General features: G+C 38.2%; 1 protein-coding gene across 2 annotated transcripts; it reads right to left on the minus strand.

Annotated features, from left to right (window-relative positions):
• Positions 1-1,913: 1,913 nt before the first annotated feature.
• LOC131772766 (splicing factor 1) lies at positions 1,914-14,306 on the minus strand. 2 transcript variants are annotated; one of them, XM_059088723.2, is made up of 16 exons: positions 14,060-14,306; positions 12,623-12,745; positions 11,687-11,762; positions 10,620-10,772; positions 9,942-10,031; positions 8,924-8,954; positions 8,388-8,447; positions 7,558-7,656; positions 7,253-7,371; positions 6,891-7,019; positions 6,369-6,420; positions 5,832-5,972; positions 4,902-5,091; positions 4,177-4,326; positions 3,526-3,635; positions 1,914-2,638 (listed from the first exon to the last, which is right to left on the minus strand). In XM_059088723.2, exons 1-16 carry the CDS (start codon positions 14,184-14,186, stop codon positions 2,561-2,563), a joined length of 1,728 nt encoding a protein of 575 aa, XP_058944706.2. In that variant the 5' UTR covers positions 14,187-14,306; the 3' UTR covers positions 1,914-2,560. The 2 variants fall into 2 exon arrangements, with proteins under 2 accessions (XP_058944706.2, XP_058944707.1); XM_059088724.2 differs by lacking the exon at positions 14,060-14,306 and having other exon boundaries at positions 12,504-12,644.
• Between the last annotated feature and the right edge of the window lie 463 nt (positions 14,307-14,769).

Consider the following 14,769-nt stretch of genomic DNA (forward strand, 5'->3'; position numbering starts at 1 on the left):
CAACAAGCGCAGTCGAAATTAAATTTCACTGATCAATTGCGACAAAATATCACCAATGAAAAAAACAAATAAAGACATAAATTAATTCTAGTATTGATTTTAAATTAGGTGATGGATTTTTTAAATTGGGTGATGGACTTTTTCTTTTTTTTTTTTTTAAGGAGGAAGTATTAATTATGGAATGATATCCCACTGTAAAACATAAAGGAAAAAATAAAGGTCGTATTTCCGAACAAGAATTTAAAACAAAGAAAGAAAATGCGGATGTTTCTTGTCTTGAAATGATAACTTCAAGGGGGTAGTATCTTGAAGAAAATGATAAAATACTAATAACACTGTTTTGTTTTGTTTGTTTTTTCACTTGCATGCTGTGTGGCTGATGATCATAATCTACTCGCGTGATCTTAAAAAGATTCTTCGGCCCTATAACGCAGTGATGTGATCTGAAACGTCATATTTTTAAGCACTTATCAGTATTTGGATAATTACTACAAGCGTCCTGATTGGTCAAAAATTTATCGTAGACCAAGAGTAAATTGGGTTTTGTTTTCTTTGAAATTTCTGATAGCCATTGAAAATTTTGTAGATCACTCGCCTTTAGCTCGTGATTTCCAAACTTTCCTCTTGTTCTCCCAACATCCCCAGAAGTTATTTCGCCCATAGACCGATAGAAAATGCGGTCTATTGCTTAAATATCAACGAGGTAATGGTAGACGCACGGGTTAATACTAAGAACAAAAATCTTGAATCCTAGACAAAAAAAAAAGCGAAATTTCTACAGCATAATTACAGAAACACCTCGCAATATAATTTAGGAATTTTTAATATGTAAAAAAGGAATGTAAACAGTTCGGAACTGAGCAAAAGAAAGCAAAACAGGAAATAGCTTGCGAAGCTGGCGGTTCTGTTTGCTAGCGCAGTGCGGCGAAGCCACGAGAGGCTCTGGACGGAAGATGGTTTTATCTTGGAAGTCACAAAACGATAGAGTGCACAAAAGCTAAACAAGAAAATAATAATACTAAGAAAAGCAGAGCAATGTCTCAGGGTATAAGAAAAAAATTCTAAACTGGACCAAACCTTCAATCAGTCAAGCGCTCTAAAGAGCCTATCGCGTAAGGCACGCATGTCACGTTTCTGTTCCTCCAAAACATCTCGTTCCTAGATTCTCTTTTCTTCTCGCCTCTAAGGGCCTAAGTTTCCTTCGCTCTGAGGAATAATTTGGTTGCACCAACTGAGTTCAAATTTGGACGAAACGAGAACGTTAGCACCAGCCCTTAGCAAGCCAAAGCAAAGGGCAGATGCTCGAAACTCAACTTTAGTAACTCTTGATTATGGTCAATTCATAATATCGATTCAATCGATAGAATCAAGTTATTCTGCAAACCATCCAATTTGGTTCCGCTCAATGAAATGGATTCGGGCTCCTCTTCCCCTCAGAGCGAGGAGGTAAAAAGTTCCCATGCCCCGCGCCTCTTTCGTTCTCTTCAGCCGCGAAATGAAAGAGGGTCTAGAGACGAAGCAGATAGGCCGCCGACAGGAATTACTTCTTTTTGGCTAACCCTTGGTCTCAGAACCTGTTACGTTGGCGAGTGACATGGAACGAAGCAGCCAAAAATGGAAATAAAAAAGAACGTAGGAAAATAATGGAGATAAAAACCTTCAAAGTTCCTTACACCTTACTTTATGTTAACCTTTTATCTCCCAAGATCTCAATACTAATTCTCCTTACTGTCTACCATATAGTTCTTGTGATGTTAGTTTAGAGAATTTGGTGTTAGATCAATCAATAATTCCCTAATTAATATTTTTCTTTATTCTTATCACTCGTCTGCTGAATATTGTATTGATTTTGTAAGGAGAAATTCTCTCTTGGTCACTCATGGGAGTTAATGGGTTAAATAACAATCCAAGAATTTCTCTATGATCACCTTTTGTGTTTATTTGTTTAAAAGATGAACGCCTACTCTACCTAAGAAACCAGATGAGTCGACGTGAAGTAAACAGCGCTTGGCCCAGGGAAAGCTGTTCCCAATTCCAGCCCAAGGGCAAACTTTAGTTTAAAAATATGCTCATTTGATACAGCGTTTAAAGCATATGACGTTTTGAAGTGTTTCTTTTGTTCTTAAAAAGGAAAAAAGTGAACCAAGTGTGACTCCGTTTGTGCTTCAACTACCTGCATATGAAATTTCCTAAGACACAACATTTGTTTTTGACCAAAAGAAACAACTTAATGGTTGATTTTCTTTACAATGAAAACCTCTGGAGACAATTTCGCCGAGAAAATTGAAGAGAGGAAAGGAACTCTTTAAGAGCAGCCAGCTTTGACATAAAACTGAATCTTTGACTTTTCCAGCAGAGACATCACAAAGACTAAAATTCCTCGAGAGAGCTGCCAAAGTTAACCAAATTCTTATCACTATGCTACAATTGCATGAATCAGGAGCAGAGATGTGGATTTTACATTTGTAATAACAAAGTCTCTGGTGAAATGTGGCTAAACCACGCAGACACTTGTATATTTCCTGTGACCCTGACTGCCACAACCTCTGTCTTCTGTCTCTCATGATGATGGAGGAGGTGGCCCTGGAGGAGGGGGTGGTGGTGGAGGAGGAGGTGCACCCATCAGGGGGGGTGGTGCCTAGGTATAAAAATGAAAGTCATTCATTAGAATGTCTAAATCAATACTGTTCTTAAGCATGGACTGAAACAAAATGTATGGCACCAGTGATATATTACCAGGTGAAAAAAAGGTTGGATGAGCCATTTCTCGATTTCTGTATTTCTACTCTCATGGGATGGGATGTGAGTCCATCACAGATTATCCCCCCCCCCCCCCACATTTTCCTGACAGTTTAACTTGTGCCCATCTGGGTGAAGACAATCAGTGCAAGAGCAATACATCTTCCCTTAGAAAAGAGCTATGCTTGTGGACCAGACAGGGGAGAAAACTCCTTTTCCACCCTCTGGAACAAAGGTAAACTATAAAAAGTCCCTACTTAACCCAAGCAGCTCATGCAGCTGGAGCTTATCCCAGACTCCATAGCATGAAGCACCTGGGAGTATTACTGCATGTACTCCCCCTCGGATAGGAAGCCAGCCAACAATAAGGTTACTTCCTGCATTTCATCAGGCTTCCCTGATAACTTGAACCAGCCATTAATACTTCTGGGTGGAAAAAGGCACTGTGGGATTAAAGCGTTCTGACCAAGAACACAATACAATGAAATGCCCAGCCCTCTCAACCCATGGACTACCCAACCCAGGACCGCTCAACCCAGGGACTTCTCACCCCAGGACCTCTCAACCCAGGACCTCTCAAACCAGAGTCCAGCATACTGACCATGGGGCCACTTTATCTCCCACCTTGGAAAGAAGTATTGAATAACATAGCAGGTGAACTTCACATGGTAGTTGTCAGAAATGAAATATCTGGGGATATTCATTATTCTGGCAGTTCTACAGATTGGGCACTGGGCTTGTGAAGCCTGAATTCACAGTAATCATCTTCATGGAACTAAAACTCACCCAATGACCATCTGAGGGGGGTGGCATGGGTGGTCCATAAGGAGAAAACCCTGGGGGTGGGGGTGGAGCAAATCCAGGTCCCTGATTCTGCCAGGGTGGGGGGACAGGATCTACAAGAGAAGATAAAAATATTCTTAGTTTACTGGTGTTAATAAAGTAATGCAATATTTCCACATATTCAACGCTTCTCCCTACATGAACAAGTACATGCTCAGCTCAGTCATCATGCTACAACCAGTTGAAAAAATGATTAAGACATGCTACTACAACAAGAGATAATTGTTCACCATGTGATTCAATATAACATATCTTGCCACTTTCCCCTTGGCCATGTTGCTAGCTAAGCAGTACCATCTACAAAACTTTGATGAACAAAATTGAATCAGGAAAAGGGGGGCATGGCCAATTGATGGAGTTGGTAAATGCCCTTTTTGCTCAAGGCATCTCAACATTTTTGCAACTGATTTTAGCTAAAAAAATAAACAACTTCTCCCTATGAAGTTGATGCCGCTGGACTAAAAACTTCATCATAATTTGATAAAGTTTCCTTGCTTATCAAAACATTGGTATGAATAGGCATGTCAACATTTACAAAGATGATAATCATTTCTCAAAGATTTCAAACTTTTTTAAACAGGTTTCTCTACTCACTTTGCCAAGGAGGTGGAGGGGGAGCACCAGATGCTGGTGGGGGTGGAGGTGGAGGTCCATGTCCCCCAGGTCCCTGGGGTGGATATGGTCCAGGTCCACCTGAAGGGGGAGGGTGTGGTGGACCACCCTGCTGATGGGGATGAGGAGGACCTGGGAATGAGAAATGAGAGGTTAGGACAAAACTAATGAGTACATCAAAGATTTGTTTTCACTTATGTCACAGTCAGAATTAACATCCTTGTCAGAAGCTGAGAGCACTATAGTCCAGTAAAAGTCATTTAGTGAGAACAGAAGAATGGTAAACCATTTGATTTTTCAAACTCCAATTCTCTCAAGCTTACAATGGCACCTTTCTACTCTCACTGGATCAGAGGCACTCTTGACTACAATCCTGAATCTGTCACCAATGAAAACCAACTAGAAGATGACAATGGCATGATCTTTGCTCTTGAGACAATTTGCTCTTTAGACAGTCAGCTCTTAAGAAAATCAGCTCCTAAAACAGTCAGCCCTTAAGACACTCAGCTCTTAAGACAGTCTGTTTTGAAGACAGCATGCTCTCAGGACAGTTTGCTTTCTGGACAGTCAGCTCTAAAGACAGTCTGCGCTTAAGACAGTCATTTCTTATAACAGTCAGCTTTTTAAGACAGTCAGCTCTTAAGAAAGTTTGCTCTCATGACAGTCTACTCTTAAGGCAATCAACTCCTATGACATTCAGCTCTTACCCATCAGTGGTCCACCAGGAGGAGGCAGCAGACCAGGTTTTGCCCATGGTGGAGCATTATTGCCATTAGGTGGAGGTGGAGGAGGCCCTCCCCCGGGCATGGGTACTGGTGTGCTCATCAGTGGCTTAGGACCTGGTGGTGCAGCCCATGGGGGTGGGGCAGAGGATGGAGGCCGATCTTGATTGGTGTTCTGAAACAAGAACCAAATTTGATGAAAATAGAAATCTGTATTTCCTTTCTGCCCAAATTAACTCTGTTGTTTGCTAGTCTGGTTTGTGCTTCTTCTTCACTCTATCCTAAATTTCTAATTTCTAATTTCTTTTTCTCTCTGTTTCCTCCTAAATTGGGTTTTATTTACAAACTCTATTCTCCTTGAAGAATTTCACTTCTCACATCATCCTGAGAGATTGACCTGTTTGCTAGTTTGCTACTTATCCTCATCCTAACCAGGTCCAAAATTGCACCAGCTGACTGCCATCGCAACTGTGAAATGACTGATCACAGTATCATGATGACCAGAATTTTAGTGGTGGTTGCCAGTAGGTGAATATGTTGAAGTCTTGTCAATGGTCTTTGCAAAAATCAACAGCCAAGAAATTGTTAGTTGTTGAATTGTTTGTCAGTTAGCTAATTGTCATGATCATAATAACTGGAACCAAAATTGCAACCAGCTAGCTACCAGTGCAACTGAGAAATTAGTGATTAGTCTCATGATGACCAGAATTTTAGTAGTGGTTGCCAGAAGGTGAAAATGCTGTAATTTTTTCATAGCACTCTTTTACAATTTGCTTGTAATCAATCATGTGTAGGAAAATGTTTTAAGCAAAGAAACATCTGTAAAATGTTTTTGGTCCATAAAGCAATTGAAACAAAAATATTCAATTGCCACTCAGCATCCCCATAAAAAGTTAGTTGTGATCCTGAACATACCTGCATGGGTGGAGGGGGGCGTGGAGTAGCTGTGAGCTGAGGAGGAGGTGGCCTGTTTGGTTCCACTGGGGGTGGAGGCCTTGGCTGCACCTTTGGCTCTGGCAGAGGACCTTCTCCTAGTTCAGCCATGAGTGACATGTACTACAAAAAGGTAAAAATACATAAGTTACTTCTACCATTTGCATTCATCCCTAAAACTTAATAAATTTAACAATTGACTTTTCAAACCCTAATCCTTTCACTCCCCAGATCTCACTGGTAATTCTCGTTAATGTCTACCACACAATTCTTAGGATGTTAGTTTGAAAGAAAAAATTGGTATTGGATCAACTAGCAATCTCCAAATTTACATTTTTCTTTATTCTCATCACTGGTCTGCTTGATATTGTATTGATATTGTTAGGAGAAATTCTGTCTTAGTCACAAACTGGAGTTAAGAATTAAGCAACTTTGCCACCAAAGGCAAGGAAATATTTTGAAGTGACTTCTTTCTCAACTGCACCTATGAGTAACAGGTCACATTTGAATAAAATTTACCTCACTATCCATTTTTGCCTTGTCCACCTGTACCACAGGAATAGGTGGTAAACTATGACAAAAAACAGCAAAAGTAATTCAGAAAGGTTTAATCACTTAATTTTTCACTGTCCTCTGCACCTAATATCTAGTCTTTTACGAATAAATAAACATTTCATTTGTTTCTAAAATTGTGGCTAATTACAACAAAGTATCCTGCTTTGTAAGATTGTGCTAAACATGTCAATGTGTACCTCTTATAAACAAGAAATTGAGGTTAGTAAGAAATTACTTATATATATTTATGTGTTTATATCTGGGTTCAACTATAAGGGAAGATTATTTCAAGTCAAGCAAACTTTTGCCTCAGTGAACAGAAAAGTGAAATAGGACCCACTAAATTGACCAAGCACGTACTGAGACATTTAATAATACTGCTTACACTGCACTTCACACATCAACAAATACACAACTATGTTGTGAGACAGATTAAAATAACAAAAAAGCTTTATGACTACAATCAGAAGTAGTTGTTGCACTCACTCTGTTTGAATGCAGTCTGAAGCCAGATGACCTGCTGCCCCACATTTTGTACAAAGCACATTATTTGTGACATTTTTCTGTTCAGGGCACTCCCAGTGGCGATGCTCCGCTGATCCACAGTTTCGGCATCTTAAAATCAACACAAAAGCATGAGAAGGTAACCCTTTAACCCTTAAAAGTGACTGGCATTTAATTTCTCTTTACAATATCAGCCCTGAATCACACCTTAAGGTCATGAGAATAAAGGAAATGATCACCAACTAAAGAAGCTCTTGATTGCTATACAAATTCTCCCTGTCAGCCCTTAGGAAATGCATAGAGAACAGTAAGGAGATTCTGCATACTGATGTTAAGGTAAATACCTCAGAATCTCATCATCCCTCAATGTTCCATTCAAAGCAGCTAATTCTCTCAGCTGCATCCTCTTCAAGTCATTTTGTCCTTCTGGGGCTTCTATGCCCTGCCGCAATATGTCCCGAATCTGAAAAAAATAAAAAAATGATCTGTTTGTTAAATTCGCTGATCAGAATTCACCCAACTATGTTGCTTTATGTTACTTTTCACAGAAATTAGCCTATCCTTCTAAGAAACAAGCTTATCAACAATCAAGCCACCAATTTCCTCTCACACTGAAAACAAAGATGCAATGAAGGCTCAAATGACTTACCATTGCAACAGCTTTCTGCACAGACTGTTCATTTGGTCCAGTTACTAAAGCGTGAAGCTCTTCATCTTCTCCAGGATTTGGCTGTCCATCCTTCCTTCCCTGAACAACAAAAACCAATCAGGGCAAAGTAAGAACCTGCTTAATCATTCCTTTGCTCTCTGCTCTCACTGGTAAGTGGGGCAGAAATAAAGGTTGTCCACTGCTCTTACTGTAAACACCAGTGGATAAGCCATAACTATTTTCACAAAATTTGCACAACAAATCAGCTGTGTGATGTATCTGTGTGAACCTCTGGAAATTGTGCCACAAAAAACAAAAATTGACACTGCCTATCAAAAACTTTTGAATCTTTGTTAAATGCCAAGCTACTTGGCAACAAAGGACTAAATGAACAAACTGAATATTTCTTGTTTGATGTGAAAATTTTAAGGAAAATCTGACCAAAATGAAAAATTTATGGATCAAACAATACTTGAGTAAGATCAAACATAACTCTAAGTTAGTAGATATGATGTCCCAACTATTAACAACTAATGTTATGGCTGAGGAGTCAAAGCATTTTCTGTTTTCATTGTCAGAGGGTTTATCCAGATGTATGTTTAATGAAGCAACCAAAATAATGCAACTTTCATACAACTCAAGTTGTAATTTCTTCTGATTTCTATCTAAAATTTTTCTCCAAAATATCAGTTAGCAAACTCTTGGTTGGGCTTGTCTGCAAGTGTGGCTTATCTGTTGGTGTTTACAGTACATTGAGATAAACACACATGGATATAAGAAAACAAATCATGCAAGGATATGGAAAAAAAAAAAGGAACATCACATCTTACATTGTGTATTTTTCCTTCCTTTATAGAGCCCTTTCCTCTGATCATGATCTTTGCACTACTCTGAAAAACCAAAGCAAACACAACTTAATCAATAAAAAGAACAGCTTTGCCAAAATACATTTTAACCCTTAAACCCCTATGTGACTAACATCTAATTTCTCCTTATAATATCATCCCTGAGTCAAACATTATGGTGATGAGAATAATAGAAATGATCACTAACTTGATAAGCTCTTGACTATTTAACAAACTCTCCTTGTCAACACATAAGGAAATGTTTGGAGAACAGTATGGAGAATATGCATACTGATTTGAAGGTGTAAAGGGATAGAGAAAAAAACTCCTCTATAAAAAAATTTAAATTCTCAATGACTTGGAAGCCACAATGGGAGACTATTGGCTGGAAAGTTCAAAATTTGCTTGTTTCAACACATCATCTGCATCAGAGATAAATGACGTTACCTCTTTTTCCATCTTTTTTTAAGTGTTACCTCTTAACAGGTAAGGAAAAATATATTTAAAAAATATAATGTTACCTCTTTTTCAATCTTTTTTAATGTGTTGCCACTGAATGAGAAGAGAAACAAATATAATTATTAAAAAATTAAAAAGCCCTTCAACTCCCATGAGTGACTAAAACAGAATTTCTCCTTACAATATGGACACAATATCAAGCAGACAAGTGACAAAAATAAAGAATAATATCAACCAAGGGATTATTAGCTGATTTAAAACCAAGTTCTCTGCACTAATATCATAAGAATTGTATGACAGACAGTAAGGAGAATTACTTGTGAGATCTTGGGAGTGAAAGGGTCTGACATCCTTTGCCAGAAGTTGAAACATTTATCACAAAAGCCTCCATAGACTATCACTTATTCAGTGCAAATTCAAAGTAAAAGAATAAAAGGATAATTGAATGCAAATTTTCTTATAAACATGAGCTGGCAGATAAACACTTAGAAAAGGAGGCAAAGTGTATTGCCATCTACAACACAGTGGTGGGTTATGGATTCCCATTGGCAAGAAAAGACAGACATCAGCCAGCAAACACAGCTCCAAACTCTAAAGAGTTCAGATGCCCTGTCTGACAGCAAATCTGTTTGTCAGGAATCTGACTGCTCTGTCGTCAACAAATGCATTGAGAGAACACTACCAACAGTGTTCTTCTTGAACCACTGTGAATGAATATCATATAACTTAACCAGTAACAGTAACAGGAAAAATTTACCACCAGTGGTACCTCTGGTTACTGCCTAAAATTTCTTGAATTCTTAAAAATTCAAAAGGTAAAAGGATTGCTTGACAGGTTTGAAAATTTCTTTTATCTCAAGAGAATGCTGAACCAAGCAGGAATTCTTGAAAATTCAACATGTAAAAGGATTGCTCTACAAGTTGAAATTTTTTTTTTGTTGAGGGAGAACTCTGAACCTAACAGAGATCCTACTACTTATTTTCAGCATATTGCAAAAAGCAAAGACACATGATGGTATTTGATAGTATTATTGCTGGAAATTTTAAAACATATTGATCCCTAAGAGGAAACCAACATACCGAGGTCCAATGAGCAATCCAATGAAGTTAACTTCAGGGTGGTTGTCCTGTGGAATCATAACTTTATCCTGGATTTTTATGATTGGTGGCCTGTGTTGTTTAGAAGTACATTTTTTTAATGTTAGTGAGGCATGAAGAACACAAAATTTCTACACAATTTGCCCCTTTCATAAAGATTAACCAGGTTTGCAGTTGAGAAATAAGGCTGCCAACTGAAATTTCACTTGAGGCTGCTCAAAGATACTGAGATCTGGCCTGGTAACAATGTTTTGTTCCCAGTCATCTGTAATGCTTATAGTGAAGGGCTACCAAGCTTTCTGTTTACAGAGACAAAAAGCAGAGAGAGGTCACAATAAACAAATGCTCACTACGATGTTTTCTTTCAATTCTTTGTCTTGTGGTAGTAATACTCAAGTTGGTCAGGCATACACCAAAATGTTTTCAATAAGATAATAGCATGCCCAGCTGTTTAAAGGGTGTCCAGGGACTAAAGGAGGGTGCCTCTGCCACTCAGACACTACAAGAGCACAGCCCTGCTAACCATGCAGTAGAGTTCTTCCAGAGTCTTGCAAACTAACCATTAGGCAACTTAATATAAACATCACTTGCTTTAAATTGCATCAACAGATGCATCTACCTCAAAGCAGTGGCATCAACTAAAACAGCAAAACCACCTACTTATAATCTGCAGGAGGCTTGTAATCTTCATTTAAACTCAGGGCTTCCTGTATAAGCACATGCCTCTCTTCCTCCAGTTTCTTTCGTACTCTGAATTCACGAGTGTTTAACCTTTTCCCTTCTGTGTTATAAATTGGCTCTGGAGATGGTGACCTGACAATGCAAAAGAAAATGAGTAGACATATAAACCCTTGGACCCCTTAGAGTGACTAACATCTTAGTTCTCCTCACAATATCACCCCTGAATCACACATGAGGGTCACAAGAATAAAGGAAATGATCACCAACTAAAGTGGTTCTTGTAGTTAGAAATAAGAGAGATGGTAAGTTTTCAGCTTGGTAAAGAAATAAAGAAAGATGTTCTTTGTCTTGTCACAAGCATGGAACAAAGAAAAAATTCTGAGTCCCCTCCAGAGGATTCAAACCTCAGACCTTCAGATTCCGCACTCCGATGCTCTACCACTGAACCACAGAGACTCCACAGTGAGCAAGGTCTATTACAAAATTCATATGACAGACGTCCTGCATACTGCTAGGATCAGCAATGTTGATAGCATAACATTTGTAGATAGAAATAAGAGAGATGGTAAGTTTTGAGCTCAGTAAAGAAATAAAGAAAAAAAAAAGTGAACTTCGCAAGAGATTCCTCATGGGGAGTCAGAATTGTTTCTCTGCTCCACCCTCATGACAAGACAAAAAACATCTTTCTTCAAAGTGGTTCTTGATTGTTAAACAAATTCTCCTTGTCAACACCAAGGAAATGTGTAGAGAACAGTATAGAGAATATGCATACTGATGTTGGGGTGTAAAGGGTTTAAATTGAAAAGTGAGAAGCAATTCAAGATTATGAAAATTCACTAATAAGGTCTTCAGTCTTTCCAATTGGTTTGATTGGTATTTTCTAAGTTCATATAATTATTAACCTCAAATATTGACAAGTAATACCCCTAAATCAAACACTGAGGTCATGAGAATCAGGCAATTGATCACCACATGAAGAAGCTTGTTCAACAAATTCTCCTTGTTAAACCATAGCAAATGTATAAGGAACAGTTTGAAGGACATACCTCTCATCAGGATTGTCTGGTATCCCAAGCTCTCCTGTTCGAAGCATTCTGGTGATTTCTTCAATCTTCAATTGAGCTAAACAGGAAAAAAAATAATGATAAAAAATAAAAAACAAGGTCACACTATCCACCAAAGTTGAGGATAACATACAGTCAAAATATCCATATGAGATGTACTTCTGAAAAATAATCATGGAACCAGGGGATAGCAGATATGTTGTGGTTCAATTTTGTCCTTGGTTCAAATGCTATTATCGGTTGTTTCAAACTCATTATCATACATTACAAACAACCAAAACAAGGTTAAAATTAAACCAAAACAGATACACGCTACTAATTTAACCCTTTAAATCCCAAAGTCCCATTGCTAAATCTTTCCTCTAGCTGCTACACATTTCCTTTTGACTTGGTTACAAGAATTTGGTATTAGATCAAGAGAACAACCTCTACCTGATAAGTTTGAGTATTCTCAATACCTGTTTTGTTGATGATGTATAGATATTCTAGGGAGAAGTTACGTGTTAATCACTTCTGGGAATTAAAGGGTTTAGAGGTGGCTATGAGGAAACAAGCCATTCATTCTCCTGTAAATCCCGGGTTTTAGCTAAGAAAATAGTCTGAAAGTTAAGGTTATAATTGAGATCTAATTACATAATTTTTTCCCAGTCTAAAGCAACCCTGGCCAAAATACAGCCAAAGATCACCTCTTTTTCGGTTGGTAAATTTAGCTCGCAGCCAGCACGTAGTGAAAACCCTGCAAATGAAGACAGGGTTTAAACTGAATGTCCCAGAAATCCACACAGGAAAAACATCCTACCTTGAAACACAAGGTGAGAAGCAAACAAGTCTTGGCTAGAAAACAAATTCTCCTAAGAGCAATTAAAGAGAACGAAGGAGAATCAGTAGCAAGAATATCATCATTCATCATTCCCTTACCAATGTACGCCTGTTGCTGCTCCGGGGATAGATTAGGTGGCATTGTTGTTGGCATTCCTGGAATAAAGGTTTTCTTTTCCTCTGTTCCCCATCTGCTTCTTCTTTTCTTCTTCCTTTCTCCATCTGAAGGATAAAAAAGAAGTGAACCCTTCCACTCCCAAGATCTTGTCATGTTTTATTATATAACCCCTCCAGCAACACAAGCTTATAGAAAGCCTTAATGAAAGCTGATGCATGTAGGGCCAGACAGGTTAAAGTGAGCTGATCTGGAAAAAGCCATTCTGCCTAGCACTAATACCCTTTTGATGCAACAAAGAAAAAAATGACATTGTTTAGGTTAGCTGTTGTTGTAAAAATGAGTAAATTCTTAACTAGTCACGATTTCTCTATGAATTGTGATTTCCTTGTTCTGACTTAAGAAGGTAAGAAAAAGTTTTTATGGTGGAATTTATTTTTTGTTTTTCTATTTTTTTTTCAACACTTAGTGATCATATCATATGATACAATGCTTCTTGACTGAGTTTCATTGCACCAAACTGGAGAATAATTGGCTGGGTTTTGTCCTTGGGCCAAAAATTTTCCTGTCTAGCCCTCCCAATCAGTCAATAAGTTTAAATATGGAAATCTTTCCCTGTCCTCTTCAGGTGAATGAGAATGCCTGTTTAGTTGCCATCTTATATAGCATTGTGCAACCAAACCACCTTTTTGTCTGGAGGAGACTGCAAATATGCAGTGTGAACATAATATATCATTGAATGACACCATATTCTGTAAATGCTTTTTGTCTTAAATTTTAGTTTCCTGCTTTCATATTCAAATGATTACCAAAACAAAAATATAACTCATGTGAAATACAGCTTTAAAACTGGTTTTCGTTTCTTTTAAAAGATAAAACAAAGAAACGTCAAATAATGCACAAAATTCACACAGGTAATGGTGATATTTGATATTCATATATTTTTTTTGGAAAACAGCCAATTGTTGTTTTGTGGATATTGTGATTCTGTCCAATAAGTGAAAACAAGTTCGATCTCCGTGAAACATAGAATCTAGCTTAAATCAACTCGACCGTTACTAAACACAGCGATCCTCAAAACTTGATCGTAATTTGTTTTAGTAATACTATAATCAGAAAAGATTAACGATAAAATAAATAAACGTAAACAACCTGAGGGAATCCTACTGTGGTCCCATACATCTGTGAAATTCTCGTACAGTAAAACTTATGGTAAGCTTAATCTAACGAAAAATGTGTGCGCTTTCCAGGGGAACTATAGCATTCGCTACCAGTTCATGTCGATTGACTGAAAATTCTGTCAAACATGCGTTTTGATTGGTTTCTCTGCCATTAAATTTTGCCACACGATAATCATAAATCCTAGCATGCATGAAAGCCAAGATTTCACGCTGATAAAGCGCTGTCTCTAAGAAACTCACCTCCGAATTCGGAATTACCGGCTTCTCGTTTCACGCCAGATGACGGGCTTACAGATCCTTGCTGCTTTGCGGCCAATATTGGATGAAGCCGACCCAACGGGGTCGTATTAGCCCCTGTCAAAGACATAGTAGTTGTCTTATCCCACCACCGCAAAATTAAAACATTCAGTAGTAATTTGAGAGAACAAAATCGCTAAGAGATTCGAACAAACACTCGCTCTTGCCAAAAAATTATCCCAAGACCACGATATTCTTGAAGAATTGCAAAGCATCATGGTTGACAAGCCCACTGCACATGCGTAGTAGCTAAAAGCGTTATGTAAAATTCATGAAAAAATGTTCACAAATGGTGTAGAATTTCCTGGTTTCCCGCTCACAACGTTTTTTTTTTGTCTTCAAAGTCGGCTACACTGACCAACGTGATCAGTAAGTAGCCCCATGGGGTACCTGGGCCATTTTTTGGCGGGTATGTGCCACTGGCCTCTCAGAATCCCTTCCCCATCATTGTAGATAGACTCCAGCGGCACCCCCCCCCTCCTCGAGTAAATAAGAAGAGGTAACGTATGAGGACAATAAATTCCCGTAAAATAGAGGATACTGCAATTACAGATTCGCCATCTAATTTATTCACTCAATCATATCTGAGCTTTAGTTTTAAATAATAAATACAAAAGCAAAAAATGGATTGGGCAAAAATCGACCCTTGCCAA

The sequence above is a fragment of the Pocillopora verrucosa genome, chromosome 5 (assembly GCF_036669915.1).
Source record: "Pocillopora verrucosa isolate sample1 chromosome 5, ASM3666991v2, whole genome shotgun sequence".
Classification (NCBI taxonomy): domain Eukaryota; kingdom Metazoa; phylum Cnidaria; class Anthozoa; order Scleractinia; family Pocilloporidae; genus Pocillopora; species Pocillopora verrucosa.

Excerpts from the sequence above, each read along its gene's own strand:
- LOC131772766 (XM_059088723.2), bottom strand. The coding sequence starts at position 14,186 with ATGTCTTTGACAGGGGCTAATACGACCCCGTTGGGTCGGCTTCATCCA. Across the intron at positions 5,092-5,831 it reads GCCCCCCTCCACCCATGCAG|AACACCAATCAAGATCGGCC; the intron begins GTATGTTCAGGA and ends TTCTTGTTTCAG. Across the intron at positions 4,327-4,901 it reads TCCTGGTGGACCACTGATGG|GTCCTCCTCATCCCCATCAG; the intron begins GTAAGAGCTGAA and ends TCTCATTCCCAG.